General features: G+C 51.3%; 1 protein-coding gene across 1 annotated transcript; it reads left to right on the top strand.

Annotated features, from left to right (window-relative positions):
• The first annotated feature begins 2,966 nt into the window (after positions 1-2,966).
• Positions 2,967-9,608, top strand: KLF10 (KLF transcription factor 10). The gene is made up of 4 exons (XM_001493901.7): positions 2,967-3,167; positions 6,249-6,482; positions 6,601-7,513; positions 8,003-9,608. Exons 1-4 carry the CDS (start codon positions 3,132-3,134, stop codon positions 8,260-8,262), a joined length of 1,443 nt encoding a protein of 480 aa, XP_001493951.3. The 5' UTR covers positions 2,967-3,131; the 3' UTR covers positions 8,263-9,608.
• The last annotated feature ends 1,961 nt before the right edge of the window (positions 9,609-11,569 follow it).

Below are 11,569 nucleotides of genomic sequence, written 5' to 3'. Positions count from 1 at the left end.
GTAGGACTCTGCCACAGCTGTCCCCTCTGCTCAGGGCCGCTCTCCCTGCATTGGCCCATCCTCTCATTCGGTTTTCAGCTTAAAAACCTCCCCTAAAAGCAAGCTTCTCTTATCTCCCAAACCAAACCAGCTACCCACAGTCATATCACCTTATTATAATTCTATGCAGTGCAGCTAACCTTCTTAAGTGACTATATATATATGTATATATAGTCTACTATATATAATCCATTTGTCTTTGTCTTCCCATCCAAGCTTTTCGAGAGCAAGGACCTGGCCTGTCTCATTCATTGCTGTTGTCCCAGTGCCTAGAACACATAGTAGGTACTCAACACACATTTGCTGAACGGATTGGATAAATGAGCGACACAGTGTTTACTGCATGAGGACATGGCTTAGAGACATGCAAGGGCACCACATGTTTGAGGAACAGCAAGTCATTTGCTATGGCTGTGGGCAAGGGTATGTCTGGGTGGGAGATGAGGGTAGGGGAGTGGGGACAGTAGTTGGGGGTGGACTGTACAGCTCTGAATGGAATGGTCTTCCATCTCTTAGGCAACAGGAACTAAGAATCATTTTTAGGTAGGGAGTGTCAGGATTGGATCATGACTTTCACAAAGCCACTCTGGTAGCAGTGTGGAGAATTTGGGCACTGGAAACCAGCTGGGGTCGGGGTGGAGGCTGGATGGGGGAGATTACAGACTGACCTAGAGCAACATATGGGGGATAGAAATGGAAAGCGAGGAAAGAGAGATTTCTGAGACAAAACTGCTGGGACTTGGGGACCAACCTGGGCTGTGAAGAAAGTGAAGGGTGGATGAGAGTCAACGAACCCATCTGGGAAGGAGCAGAAACAACGGTGTTGGTTGGGGTATGTTGAGTCTGAAGTGCCTGGGGAACATCATTCCCTGAATCTCTAGGAATTGTGCCACCATACCCTGTTCCTTCTATCCCTTTTCTCTTTTCTTTCCTGTTTGAATCACTCGCACAAGCTATGAACGCTCCCTGCTTCTCAGCGTGCTGGGGCACTATGCCAGCAGGCCCCACATTCCTGAGGAAGGGATCGGGTTGAGACCTGGAGGGCTGGCTGTGGCCACCCGAGGGGGGCCGCTCCCTGACAGGAAGGAAGGCTGGCCTGCCGGCTGGGCACAAACAGGAGCTTCCTCTGCAGCAGCAGGTGCCCAGGGCCAGCTGCTCCAGCCCCTCAGGCTCAGATCAACAGGATGGGACAGCCCAGGCGGAAGGAAGTCTGCAGGGAGGGACGCCCCTGCAGACAGAAGTGGGGGCATGGGGCGGAGGGGAGACAGGAAGAGCTGCCTGGGCCGCTGAGCTGGCCCCACTCCAGGAGATTCGGGAGAGGTAGTGGCAGGAGGCCACTCAGTCCTCTTCCCTTCACGCCATGGGCGGCTCTGGCCCTGGTCAACATTAGTATTATTATTACCACTACTGTTGTTGGCTAGCGTGGGCCTTAGCATACCAGAAGGAAGATGTTCATAGATTTGGCAGTTTGTAAAATAAATTCCCTTTTTATGCGCATTCTCTGGTTATTAGAAAAGAAAAGATACTTGCATAAGACTTTCAGTTACACAGAGAGGTGAGTGAGCTCCCCGGAAGGGCAGTGATTTTTGCCACGTGTTCAACCTGTCCAAAGGAAAGAAAAATCTTCGGTTTGCTTTAAGCCCCATTATCACTGCCCAACTCTCCCAACAGCTGCTGTGAACAGGCATCAAAAGGCCAAAAGGGGGTAAACAGGGAGCCAAAGCGGAGCCACGGGCTCCAACTAGGAGGCCCCAGTCCGCTACGGCTCAGCCCAGGGGGTCGAAGAGGAGGGTTGTGGGGGAGTGGAGGGCAGGTGGTGCTTCGGAGGAGGCAGTGTATCTTCGACCCGGCGGGCATCCCTGCGGCAAGCCCAACCCAAGGCGTGCCCGAGCGGGCGCCGGGCGACCCTAGGAGGCCTCTCCCCACCCCTTCCCCACAAGGAGTTTCCGGAGGCCTTCGCCTGGGGTGGGGGTGGGGCTCTACCTTCAAAATAGCTTGCAGACTGCAATTTAAACTAACTACATCGAGCTCAAAACTCGATTCTGCAACCGAGCATCGGCGCCAGAGAAAGATAAAAACTCGGGTCTGCGGCTCCCCATCATCCCATAGGTCCAGTTCTCGGGGCTTCCTGCAGTCCCCACACTGTTCTCTCGGCTGCCCTGGAGGAAGGATGGGCGGGGCGGGCAGGGGCGGGCATTGCCGCCAGCGACGCATGTGGGGAGGGCGAGCCCGCGCCAGCGGGTTGGGTGTGGATGGGGGGCGCAGGAGCAGGTGTCGGCTCAGTGACAGGATTCCCTTCCCTCCCCTGCCTGCCCCGATGCTCCCCACGGCTCAGCTAGGCAAAACCCAGCAAATGCTCGAAAAACGCAGTTCAGTCGGTTAGCGGGCTCTGCTTTCTGGCCAGACGCGCAAGAGGACGGCGATTCCAAATGCAAATCTCTTGGCTTGGGCCGCTTGGCTTGCAGCCGCCGACTCCCCCGCCCGGCTGCCCGGCGTCCCGCCCACCCCGCGGCTGGTTGAGATGGGGCCCGGTGCGGAGGGGACGGGGCGGAGCCGGCATCCTTCCCCACCTCCCACGTGGGGCCGGCCCTCCGCAGTGCCTGGGCGCGCCGCCGCCGCCGCGCCTCCGGGCTAGGCCCCCGCCCGCGGGACCGCCCCCCCCGAGTCTGGGGCGGGGGATTACAGGCAGGGGGTGGGCCAGCGGTGAGGGGGTGTCACTGAGTCAGGTGGCGGCGGGAGTTCCCTCGGGCAGGACCGAGGGAACATGCTGCCGGAGATTGTGTACACGCTCCACTGACACAAGCTTCACGCTGCCGGGCAGCCGCTGATCACGCGTGGCCCCGCGAGCCCATTGGTCGGCGCCTCACACACCTTTGTCGCTGATTGGCCGCCCGCAGGCTCCGCCCCCGCCCCCGCCCGCGGCGCGGGGCAGGCGGAGCGGCTACCTGAATGGGGAGGGGGCAGACGGCGCGGAGCGCGGCGGCGGCGGGAGCGGCGTCGAGTATCTCCGGGCGTCCGTCGTGGACAGGCAGCCAGGCACCCAGGCACCGTAGCAGCCAGGCAGCTCGCCGCCAGCGACCAGACAGCCAACCATGCTCAACTTCGGCGCTTCTCTCCAGCAGGCTGCGGTAGGTCACCTGGGGATGCCCCTGTCCTTCCCTGCCACGCCGCGTCTGCGGGGCCAGCAGGGCGCGAACCCCGAGCCCCTGACATCAGCCGTGCTTGAGGACGGAGGGTGCAGGGGAGTTGTTGGGGAGGAACGGGCTTCCTGCCTGCAGACTGGGCATTGGTGAGGGCATGTGTGCGCAGAGGGGGTCAGGGGAGGCCGACTGGGCTCTGGGGACGAAGGGAGCCGGGTCTTGCTCAAGGTGTAACGAGGAGGGGAGAAAGCACCTCCGCAGGGAGACCTGAGGCAGGTGAGGGGGAGGATGATTGAAGGGGCGGGAAGCGTGAGGAGGGGGCTGCTGCCCTGGCAGCTAGGTAAGGGAAGGTGTGGAAGGGGAGGGGGGGACAAGAGGGACACCCTGCACCTGGCGCCGGGGAGAGATGCCCCCGTCTGGATCAGGAATGCGACCCAGGGTGGGAGGGGGCTGCTCGGGAGCATGAGGGGCAGGGTGTCCCCAGGGGAGGGGAAGGGGCTAGGCTGCCCCTCTCGGGGGTCTGAGCAGAAGCTTGCAGGACGGGGGCTGCTCAGCAGACAGCCGGAGGCTGGGGGAGGGGGCGCCCGGCGTGGGCGCGGGGGTTTTGCACGCGGGCCCCGGCCCACCGAGGGGACGAGGAGTGCCCCGCAGACGTCGGCAGGGGACTCCCCATCCCCGGCGGGGGCAGGTGCTGCCTTCAGAGGACCCTTGGAGGGGGCAGGGAGCCGCCCGGGGATGGGAGGGTGGAAAGCGGGCCCCAGCCGTGGGGCGGTGAGGGTGGGCGGGGATCCGGCGCCGCGAGACGCGGGGGCCGCGTGCCGAGGCGGGAGCTGCGGGCCGTGGGGGCTGCACGTCTGGGCACCCGTGGGGACGCGCGGCGGGCGGGGACCCTGGCGGCCGGGAGCTGCGGGGAGGGGCGCCGCGTCTCGGGGAGCGACGGGGTGGTCTGAGGTCCCGCGGGCGGCGTGGGCGGGAAGCCCCGAGGGCTCGGCCGGGTCCCAGGGGCCGCGGCTGGGAGGAGGGCGGGGGCCGAGTTTCCGCGGGGACCCGGCTCCTCCTCCGGCAGCTGAGGCGGAGGCCGGGGGTGGGCTGGGAGCGGGTGCGCCCGGGGAGCTTCACGTCCCCGGGTGACCCAGCCCCGGCCTCCGCCAGGGGCGGGAGCGAGGCCCGGCCCCGCTGTCGGTTCCTAAGGGAACGGCTGCTGGCGGGGAGCTGGAAGGGGCGGGCGCTGCCGAGCCGGCGCCCGCGGCCCCGCCCTCCCGAGCTCGGGCGCGCTCTGCCGCGCGGTTGGCGCCCGCGGCCCCTCCCCCGGGTGGCGCAGGGCGGGGGCCGGCGGCTCAGGAAGTAGGTGAAAGGTGGCGGCGCGGCAATTCCCAGTTCACGTTTCCTGCGCCGGCCCGAGCAGCCGCCGATCACGCTTTGTTCACATGCCTCGCCTCCTCCTCCCCCCACGCCCCCGCCCTTCGCGGCCCAGCCAATCCGGGCCCGGGCCGCCGGGCGGGCTGGCCAATGGCGGGGGCAGAGACGCGGGGACGTGCGAGCGGCGAGGAATGTTCCCAGTGACTCACCCGCGAACCTCATTGAGGTTAGGGCGGCCCCATCCGTCTGTGCCCGCCAGCGAGGATCTCCCCCGCCGTCCGCCCCCGCCCCTCGTCTGCCTCCCCCGCCCGCGCTTCCCTTTCCTGCCTCGCGCCCCACTCCCTTTCCTCCCCTCCCCGCTGCTCTTCCTGCCCTTCCCAGCTCACACTCCCGTTCCCTGCTGCTTGCCTTTTCTCTTTTTTCCTTTCTTTGCCTTAGCGTCTTGACGAGGCTTTTACACAGACAGGCGCTGTCCATTGCAGCTTACATAAAGGCGCGCGCAATTATGCAATTGCATTGTGAGCGGTATTTCAAGAGCAGTGGCTCGTTTTCTTAGGTTTTCAACACGCAGGGTTTGTGCATTTTTTGAACAAGCGTTGAGAATAGTACCTTGTGATGCAAAGAATGTTTTTCGGTATTTTTACACCATCTCTACTTTGACCAAAAGAGTGGGATCACATTGATGGAAAATGGGAGAGATGGTGGGTAGTATCATTTCTTTTAAAGCGCAGTTTAAGGAACTTTAATATGAAGCATTAAACACCTGGTAGAAGCAGTTACACAAATAAATGCAAAGCATGTGCTGTTGCTGTTGTCATCAAGCAGTTTTTTTAAAAAATTAAAATAGATTCTCTTTTGACTGTTGCAGACTCCTTACAGTCAGGGTTTTTGCGAATTCCAAGTAGAATATTAAATTTTCGGGTTATTCATTTTTGAGTATTATTCCATTAGCTGGTCATAGTTGTGCATAGCAAAACATTGTTAAATAGATCCTGTGAAAGGAATACCAACGTGAAGTTGAAACAACTAAAAGCTTTGGGATTTTCCCACATATTTCACTTTATCTCTCTTTACCATGGATAATCATGTTATCGAAAATTTTAGATTTCAAATAATGTAATACACTAATTTGAAAGAGACTGAGGATTCTTTATCCTGTTGATTTTTATCCCAAGGTGAAAAGTGACTTTTCAAAGATCAGACTCCTCTTAACAGGCCATAGCTATGTCCACTACACTTTGCGTTTTTAAGAAAGTTTTGGCCTTTTTTTTTTCCTTCTTTCTATTAGGAACTCCTATTTCGAAAGACCTCATGTTAACTTCTGCCGAGCCTTCCCTTAAATTTTGTCTGACCCCAGTTGCAGGTGGCTACTCTGGAAAGAATATAAAACTTTTTCTTCTAAGCCAAGCACTTCTCCTTTTTGGGGTCATAAATGCATTGATACCTTTGGCTTTGGTCCCCTTACCCCCTTAATGGTAATCAGGTGCTCCTCTCTACCTTCCATGGGTATCAATGTTTAAGCCTAAGTGAGAGAGGAAAAATGAAGATGATTTTATCACCATTACCAGCAGAGTAGGGGTGAGAGAAGAATTTCAAATTGTAACTTGGAAAGTTGTGCAAGTTGTAAAAAAAGGGGAAAAAAGTACATTTCTTGGTGTATTATTTGGATTAAAAAATGCTTAATAAACATTTAATCTTTTGTTTCTGTAGGAGGAAAGAATGGAAGTGATTTCTGAAAGATCAAAAGAGAGTATGTATTCCTGGAAGAAAACTACAGAGAAAAGTGATTTTGAAGCTGTAGAAGCACTTATGTCAATGAGTTGCAGTTGGAAGTCTGATTTTAAGAAATACATTGAAAACAGACCTGTTACTCCAGTCTCTGATATGTCAGAGGAAGAGAATCTGCTTCCGGGTACACCCGACTTTCATACGATCCCAGCATTTGTAAGTCGTAGTATTTTTAAGATGAGTATAAATGTTAGAATTTGTTATAATTTATGTAATGAACTCTACTTGAAATTTCTCACGCTGTTGCCTGTATATTTATTTCTCTTCTCTGCAGTGTTTGACTCCACCGTACAGTCCTTCTGACTTTGAACCCTCTCAGGTGTCAAATCTGATGGCACCAGCGCCATCTACTGGACACTTCAAGTCATTCTCAGATACTGCCAAGCCTCACATTGCTGCATCTTTCAAAGAGGAGGAGAAGAGCCCAGTACCTGCCCCCAAACGCCCCAAGGCTCAGGCAACAAGTGTGATTCGTCACACAGCTGATGCCCAGCTGTGTAACCACCGATCCTGCCCGGTGAAAGCAGCCAGCATCCTCAATTCTCAAGACAGTTCTTTTCGAAGAAGAACCCACCTGAATGTTGAGGCTGCAAGAAAAAACATACCTTGTGCAGCTGTGTCACCAAACAGATCCAAATGTGAGAGAAACACAGTGGCAGATGTTGATGAGAAAGCAGGCACTGCACTTTATGACTTTTCTGTGCCTTCCGCAGAGACAGTCATCTGTAGATCCCAGCCAGCCCCCATGTCCCCACAACAGAAGTCAGTGTTGGTCTCTCCACCTGCAGTATCAACGGGGGGAGTGCCACCTGTGCCAGTCATCTGTCAGATGCTTCCCCTCCCTGCAAACAACCCTGTTGTGACAACAGTGGTTCCCAGCACCCCACCCAGTCAGCCACCAGCCGTCTGCCCGCCTGTTGTGTTCATGGGCACTCAGGTACCCAAAGGCGCTGTCATGTTTGTCGTACCCCAGCCCGTCGTTCAGAACCCAAAGCCTCCGGTGGTAAGCCCGAATGGCACCAGACTCTCTCCCATTGCCCCTGCGCCGGGGTTTTCCCCTTCGGCAGCGAAAGTCACTCCTCAGATTGACTCGTCGAGGATAAGAAGTCACATCTGTAGCCACCCAGGATGTGGCAAGACATACTTTAAAAGTTCTCATCTGAAGGCCCACATGAGAACACATACAGGTACCAGCCATTTCTTATTTATGTCTTAGAGGTTTAGATGAGGGTTTTTTGGCAATGATCACAAACGTAGACCAGGCATGTTCAGGAAGAGCTTACTTATCAGCCAGTTCGGTGGATGGCTTTACCAGTGCAAGGTCCTCTAAAAGAGGTGTTTTTGTTTTAATTTCTCACGTGATGAGTCTTAAAATGTCTGAGTGGGTACTTAAATAAAGTATCCTTAAGGCCTTTCCTGCCATAGTTGAGGTTCAAAAAACGTTTTAGTTTTTGGCTTTTTTTATAAGGGGAAGATTTTTATAAACATGACAGTAAAATTTGAAAATAGAGCGATGCAAATGTATAATACTCATTTAGCAGTTTAGCTTAGTATGTTTTATTATTTTAAAATGTATCTCAAGATATTTTAAAATATGCATCTTTAGATGTAGTTAGACACATGGTTTACAGTGATCTGATGAATGCATAGTGACGATCTGAATTTCTTTGTTCCAGGAGAAAAGCCTTTTAGTTGTAGCTGGAAAGGTTGTGAAAGGAGGTTTGCCCGTTCTGATGAACTGTCCAGACACCGACGAACCCACACAGGTGAGAAGAAATTCGCCTGTCCCATGTGTGACCGGCGGTTCATGAGGAGTGACCATTTGACCAAGCATGCACGGCGCCATCTGTCAGCCAAGAAGCTACCAAACTGGCAGATGGAAGTAAGCAAGTTAAATGACATTGCCCTACCTCCAACCCCTGCTCCCACGCAGTGACCGATTGGAAGGTGAAGAATCAGAATTAACTTTGGTGACAGCCTGAAGCCAGTGGTCATGTAAAAGTGCTTCCACTGCAAGTGTGTGGCCCCCCCGGTGCGGGCTGCAAGCAGAGGCCCACAGCCTGGGGAGAGGGGCCCAGCCTGGGTTAGATGACAAGCGCTGAGGCCACAGGCAGGTCACAGGGTGGCAGGATTCATTTCTTATCACATAAGAGATGAGAAAGCTTTTGTTCCTTTAAGTATTTTTTGAAGGTTTCAGATGAGGTCAACACAGGTAGCACGGATTTTGAATTTGTGTGCACATTTTGTTACTTTACTTTCGCCATATATGCTTGAGACCAGCTCTTCAATGTGATTCTTCTAAAGCACTGGTTTCAAGAGTGTGGAGACTGGAAATAAACATTACGGTACAGGGATGGAGATGTAAAATCGATCTGTATTATTACAAATATTGTCATCTTTTCCTAGAGTTATCTTGTGTACTCTTCCTAGTCTTTCCAGTCAACTTCGTGGATGTAGTTGTTAAATATATCTAGAACTAGCATTTTTACACTATTGCTGACGTTTTGAATTGAGCAGCTGTATATTGCTAAAGAGGGCCCAAAGAATTGGCATCCTCATTAATTTAATTGCTTGGAAGTGTAGCTGCAATTTTTTTGCATTGTTGTTTAGAAAGTTTAACAAATGACTACATCTAGGCATTTTATTATGCTTTGAACTTTAGTTTGCCTGCAGTTTCTTGTGTAAATTTGAAAATTGTATACCAATGTGTTTTCTGTAGACTCTAAGATACACTGCACTTTGTCTAGAAAAAAATTTGAAGATGAAAACATATATTGTAAAGAAGGGATATCAAGAATTTTAGGTGACTCCTTGAAAAAGATGGCTTATGTCATCAGTAAAGTACCCTTACGTTATGAGGATATAATGTGTGCTTTATTGAATTAGAAAGTTAAGTGACCATTACTCACAAATGGACAAATGTCGTCCTCTTAATTTATAGGAGTTTTTTGGGGGGATGTGGAAGTAGGTGGGTAGAAAAATGATTAGAACATTCACTTTTTGTTAACAGTATTTCTGTTATATTCTGTTGTATAGTGGATGATATACACAGTGGTAAAACAAAAGTAAGTTGTTTAAAGTATATAGTGAAAAATGTCACTATATCTCCCCATTTAACATTTTTCTCTATTGGGTGTAGATTTCTGACATCAAAACTTGGACCCTTGGAAAACAGAAGAGTTTTCTTTTAATAAAGAAAAATCCTTGTGATTTACAATTTGCACAATATTTCTTTTGTTGTACTTTATATCTTGTTTACAATAAAGAATTTCCTTTGCTATATGTAATTGATTGATTGCATTTGTTGAAAACCACTCTTACTCTAACCTTGACAGTGATTGATCACTTATGGTACTACCCAGGAATCAGTGTCTGAATTTCCCTACAAGCCTCATTTAAATTTAGAACTGGGAGCCACCCCCGTGGCCGAGTGGTTAAGTGCTTGTGCTCCGCTTCCTTGGCCCGGGGTTCGCTGGTTTGGACCCTGAGTGTGGGCCCGCACACTGCCTATCAAGCCATGCTATCGTGGGACCCCACAGAGAAGAACTGGAATGACTACAACTAGAATATACAACTATGTGCTGGGACTTCGGGGAGAAAAAAGAAAAAGGAAGATTGGCAACAGGTATTAGCTCAGGGCCAATCTTCAAAAACAAATATAAATAAATTTAGAACTACAGGAGTGTATGTTTAACATGAATCAATTTAGAGTATACAAAGTGAGGCCAGGTATCTATATATTCATGGAGATAATGTGCAAGCCTGCCCGTGCTAAGAAACCAGTACATTTTAATTTTTAAACAGTCTTGTATATTTTGGTTATTTGGAGTTGAAATATAGCTCTGGCTCTTGGCAAAACCTTAAGTAGCATTAAGTTAAAGGAAACATCACAGTGAATAATTACAAGCAGTGAGACTGCTGTGGCGAATGAAAAGAAGCCTGACCTATTAAATAGAGAGTAAATTGCTCACCTCTAGAAGTTAAATTAGCTCAGACTATTAAGTGATACCTTAAATGCAATAAACGTAGTGGTACTTAAGCTGCAGGAAAGGTAATCCACCTTTGAACAGAAACACATGCTAGTCACTTGTCAGGAGAACTAGGAGCTGTAAATACTACTTGGTGTATTGAGGATAATTTTGGAGATTTCTTTTTTAGTTTGCTCTGAAATCACCTTGTGGTCGGTCATGAGAGTACATCTTCCATGGTGCCCAACTTTACCCTTGACCTAGAGTCTGGCGCACAGCTGAACAGCGTGGTAAGGGGCAGTGTACTCCGTTGGCATTAGTTGTAGGACAGGCATCTCAAGTCATCTGTTTACCTGTTGCTACTACTTTTCTTGGAAACTTAATACCCCCTAAGTATGACAGCTGCTAGGGAGAGGGCCTTGCCTTTCTGCAGCTTCCGTGCTGGGAACCTGGGCCATCCTCACTCCCCTGGAGTTCCTCATGATGACAGGTCTTCAGAAGTGGGAATAGAGGAAGGTGGCTGACCCGATGCCCAGTACCTTGTAATAACAAGGCCAATGAAATGTGCCACCCATTGCTGTGTTCTTCCCAGTCCTGGTTGGAATCAGACAGCCTTAGAAATCTAGTAAGTTATTTGAATAGACGATTATATTAGAGTTGAATGTTCATGCAGGCTGTGACCTTGATATGAAAGTTGCCCCCAAACGAAGTACATTTGCAGTGTGTTATGATAATGTGGTATTAGTGTAGCTTTAGCACTTCAGTTTTTGTTGCTGGTCTGACTATGTGTTAAGTTGGACTATATGAAATTGCTGGTATTCACCTGTCATTTTTCAACAGTTAATTCCTTTTAGATAACTTTAGATTTAGAGAAAGTGGCAAAAACAGTTCCCAGGGCTGGCCCCTTGGCCAAGTGCTTAAGTTCGTGCGCTCTACTTGGGCAGCCCAGGGTTTCACAGGTTCAGATCCTGGGTGCAGACATAGCACCACTCATCAGGCCATGCTGAGGCGGCATCCCACATAGCACAACCAGAGGGACTCACAACTAGAATATACAACTGTATTGGGGGCTTTGGAGAGAAGAAGAAAGGAAAAAAAGATTGGCAACAGATGTTAGCTCAGGTGCCAATCTTTAAAAAAACAAACAGGGGCCGGCCTGGTGGCGCAGCAGTTGAGTACACACATTCTGCTTCGGCGGCCCAGGGTTCATCAGTTCGGATGCCAGATGCAGACGTGGCACTGCTTGGCAAGTCATGCTGTGGTAGGCATCCCACA

This window comes from Equus caballus, chromosome 9 (assembly GCF_041296265.1).
Source record: "Equus caballus isolate H_3958 breed thoroughbred chromosome 9, TB-T2T, whole genome shotgun sequence".
Lineage (NCBI taxonomy): Eukaryota > Metazoa > Chordata > Mammalia > Perissodactyla > Equidae > Equus > Equus caballus.
The sequence above is the reverse complement of the archived record's forward strand: the minus strand, read 5'-3'. Positions and strand labels throughout refer to the sequence as shown.